A 3,835-nucleotide genomic window follows, 5' to 3' on the forward strand; every position below is an offset into this window, starting at 1 on the left:
AAAAGGACCCTCCCCCCCCAGATGTCCCCCCCCCCTGCCAACTGACGGTGGGGACTGCCCAGGGGCCATATGCCTTCCCCCCTGCAGCTCCCACATTGGGGAACGGGCTCCCCGAGATGGGGACGGGAGTTTTGTCTTGAGACATTTTCTGGAGGCGCCGTAAGGCCGTTCTGTTTGATGGGGGCAGCTCAGAGTTCAAACAGTTTTTTTAAAGAAGATCAGTAAACATGGAAACAAAACCAATCCCCAAAAACACATTGCCAATGGGAGGACGCCAGAGTGCAAACTCATTCAACCAAGGGCAGGCTTGAAAGAGAAAAGGCCCACGTGGGGGCCACACGCGGCGCTTCCCCGCAGCAGGTCGCTTGGTGAGAGAGCAGGGAAGAGAGAGGGGTCAGCCGCCCTGAGGGGGCTTTCCCACCCCAGCTAGCTGCACAGCCGCCTTCCCCAAACCAACAGAGGCCCACAGGCCTGCGAAGGAGCCGGGATCCGCCCGGCACACCGCTTGGGGCGACGAGGCAGCGACGTTCTTCACAGGCACCTCCTTCCCAGGCCTCTGGTGATTCCGGGAGGGCCTGAAGCAGCAGCCAGAGGAGCCCGCCCTCGCCTCCGGGCCACTGGACAGACCGGGCACCGGACCGGGCAAGAGGCTCTCGTGGCCATCTGGCTGCACGTGGCCCGTTTCGGGGGCCGGGTGACTCTGCAGCAGCGTCCAGCACTTCTGGCCCTCTCGCTCACACCCAGGCCCAAGGCACGAGGGCACTGCTCCCGGGCATCTGCGTCCCCCCCACCCCCCATGAGAGGGGAGGCCTCACCCCACTGAGCCACAGCCAAACACCGCGAACCCCTGTGTGGCCCAATCTGGGGGTGGGGGGTGGCGGTGGTGATCGGCGCACACAACACGCAAGCGGCCGGCCCCCACCCTGAGCATGTCTTCCCCCGCCCGGCAGCCACTCTCTGCTGGGGTGAAGAGGGGCGGCCTCTGACTTGCAGGAGGGTCCCCCCCCTCCCCAGTTTCTATTCAGGGAGGGAGCCCGGCTTCCTTCCCTCCCGCGGCCCCTCCCCACTGCCTCCTCCTCCTCCTCCTCCTCGATGGCTCCCAGCCCATCCGCCGCAGAGGCACCCGTAACCCAATCCGGCAGCAGCGCGCCCGGGCACCGCAGCACCATGCGAGGAATGCAAATTCAAACCACAACCCCGGCTGAAACAGGAAGAGCGATTTAATATTTCCTGATTTAGGGGGAGACGAGTGTGTGGAAATCCCCCCCCGGAGGTCAGGCCTGCCTTCATACCTAATACGTTATGGGCCGTGGAGCATTATCCAGCCCTCGTATTACAGGCCGAGCACTTGCCGTTGTGCTGATGAAAAACAAAAATCAGTTCCACATGGCAGAGAGGGAAGCGGCAGGGCCCCCCCCCCCCCCCCCGCCACAATGAATACTGTTGCCTATTATAGGAATTAGACTGTAAATAAACTCGGGCCAGGCTCTTCCTCTCCCTGGACGGCAGGTGCTTGGGCAACTGGACGCCCACCGTGCAACTGACCCGCAGCAGCAGAGTCACAAAGAGCTCGGCGTAGAGGCCCACGATGGCCGACCCGGACTCCGGGACAGACATGAGCTCATGCAGAGCACACGTGGCCTGGAGGAAGAGGAGGAGAGGTCAGGAGGAGGAGGGAGCTGCCCCACACACACACACACCCCACTGTGGACACCTCAGGGACAGGCAGGCCACAGGAGCAGGGCCACATCCGCCAGGCCCGGAGGCAAGGGTGGGGCTCGGCAGGTCAGAGAGAGAGAGAAAGCGAGCCCCAGACCCCGCCTGACCCCCCCCCCCCCCCACATCAACCCAGCCGACTTGAAGAGTCTTCCCCGGAGCACCACGGGCCATGCCGATCCACGTGTCTGTAACCCCGCAGCTGGTCTACTGCAACACACTCCACGTGTGGCTGCCCTTGAAGACAACCCAGAAACGACACCTGGTCCAGAATGTGGCCGTCCGACTGCTGTTAGGGGCTGGCTGCCAGGAACACACGTTGACCGTTCTGAAACAGCTACCCTGGCTGCCGGTCTGCCCCTGAGTTCAATTCAGGGTGCTGGTGCTGTCCTTCAATGCCTCTCCCAACCCGGGGGGGCCGCCTACTTCTGCCTGCCCCTGGGCGCCAACTGCGGGCCGCCCCATCACTCTGGGTGGCCCGTCTTGCCTCCACCGGAGCCCCCCGCAGAGCCTTTTCCACCGTGGCTCCAGCCATGTGGCAGGGGCTCTCTGAGGAGGTGGGGGGGCCCTCCTTAGAGATCTGCAGGAGTCTGGGGTTGGCTATTTGATCTCTGGTGTTAACTGGAAACAAGCTGCCTTGAACCACAAGGAAAGGTGGGATACAAAGGTTCCGATCAATCAGCAGGCCAACCGAGGCAGGTGCCCGACGGCGGGGTCTCTGGGCTCAAGGGCGCACACACGGCCCTCGCCCCACACCGCAGCACAAAGGCTGGACCTGGGAAGAACCGGAAAGGTAGTGACCTTCACGAGGGCACCCGAGGGGCTTGAAGGTTGGGGCCGAGGGCGAGAAGTCGCCGGGACCCCCCTGCAAGAGCTGCCCAAAAGAGAACGTCACAGCCCCCCCGGCTGCTTCCCCCTCGCCCCGACCCACCCGAAGGGAACGGGGGCCCTACAGGCAGCCACCCCCAGTCCAGGCTCTTCTCTATAAAGCCGCAGGAGCCGGGGACGGAGGGCTCTTGGGCCTGCCATGTTGCGGGGAGAGGATGAGATTGATCAGAGGGGATTGGATTTTATACCCCATGGCCCTTCACTCTCCGAAGGAGTCTCAGAGCGGCTTCCCATCTCCTTTCCCTCCCCCTCCCCACTACAGACACCCTGGGAGGTAGGCGGGGCCGAGAGAGCTCTTTCGAGAACTGCCCTTGAGAGAACAGCTCTGAGAGAACTTGTGACTGACCCAAGGTCACACCAGCAGCTGCGTCATGTGGAGAAGGAGTGGGGAATCAAACCCGGCTCTCCCAGATTAGAGTCTGCGCGTCTCACCACTACACCAAACTGGCTCTCCACAAGCTTCCTCCCCAGTTCTTTAATCATCCCGATGGGGAGCCCGGGAGCCCTGCTTGACTGAGACGGAGAGCCACTGAGGCCCCGCTGCCAAGCCCAACAGTGGCCCCACCTGGGTACTGCCAGGAAGCCAGCATACAGGGCACACGAAGGCTTGTGCTTTGCCCTCTTCGGTCCCCAGAACTGAATATTCTAAGGTACACTGCCTCTGACAATGGAGGCTCATCACACAGAGCAAAAGGGACAGCCCCAGTGGCTGATCTCCACCAACATCCCCCCCGCTCTGAGGACGAATGCAGACTGGAGGCCCTGGACGCATGGAGAGGCCACCCCACGTGGCGCGCTGGAGACCCCTGGAGGCACACGGACCACAAACAAGGGCCTCACAGCGGGGAAGGCACCCCAAGGGCTCTCCCGGAGTCCCTGGCCCAGTAAAGCCCGTGGGCTTGAGGGAGGCCACCTTTCCCGAGGCCACAACACTTCCCCAGCGTGCGAAACTACCCCGTGTTCCACATTTGTAAAGAAACATGAAGGCTCAAAGTTTTGGAGGTGAAAGCGCCCCCCCCCCCCCCCACGGCAAAGACCGAGACTTCAGCACTGGGCCGTTCTAGTAAAACGTGGCTCTGAACTTGCACGGCAGGCGAGGCGGAGAACACAGGCAGCGGCTACTTTGGTCCCCCCTGGCTCAACAGGCGCGGACCCTGCTAAGACTTGCCCTGTCATGCGCTTGGGTTCCCTGGTGACGGGGCCTGCCGGACGCTTGTCCTTCCGGGGGGGG

At 62.8% G+C, this 3,835-nt stretch overlaps 1 protein-coding gene across 1 annotated transcript in view; it reads right to left on the reverse strand.

Moving 5' to 3' along the window:
- The window catches only part of MROH1 (maestro heat-like repeat family member 1), a 67,353-nt gene that overhangs the window by 8,347 nt on the left and 55,171 nt on the right, over nt 1-3,835 (reverse strand). The window contains exons 34-35 of the mRNA XM_015418498.1: nt 1,477-1,641; nt 468-667 (exon numbers count right to left, since the gene is read on the reverse strand). Of these exons, the coding sequence (XP_015273984.1) occupies nt 468-667; nt 1,477-1,641 (365 nt within the window). The remainder of the gene's footprint in view (nt 1-467; nt 668-1,476; nt 1,642-3,835) is intronic.

Source organism: Gekko japonicus, unplaced genomic scaffold, assembly GCF_001447785.1.
Source record: "Gekko japonicus isolate JY-2015 unplaced genomic scaffold, Gekko_japonicus_V1.1 scaffold275, whole genome shotgun sequence".
Taxonomy (NCBI): Eukaryota; Metazoa; Chordata; class Lepidosauria; order Squamata; family Gekkonidae; genus Gekko; species Gekko japonicus.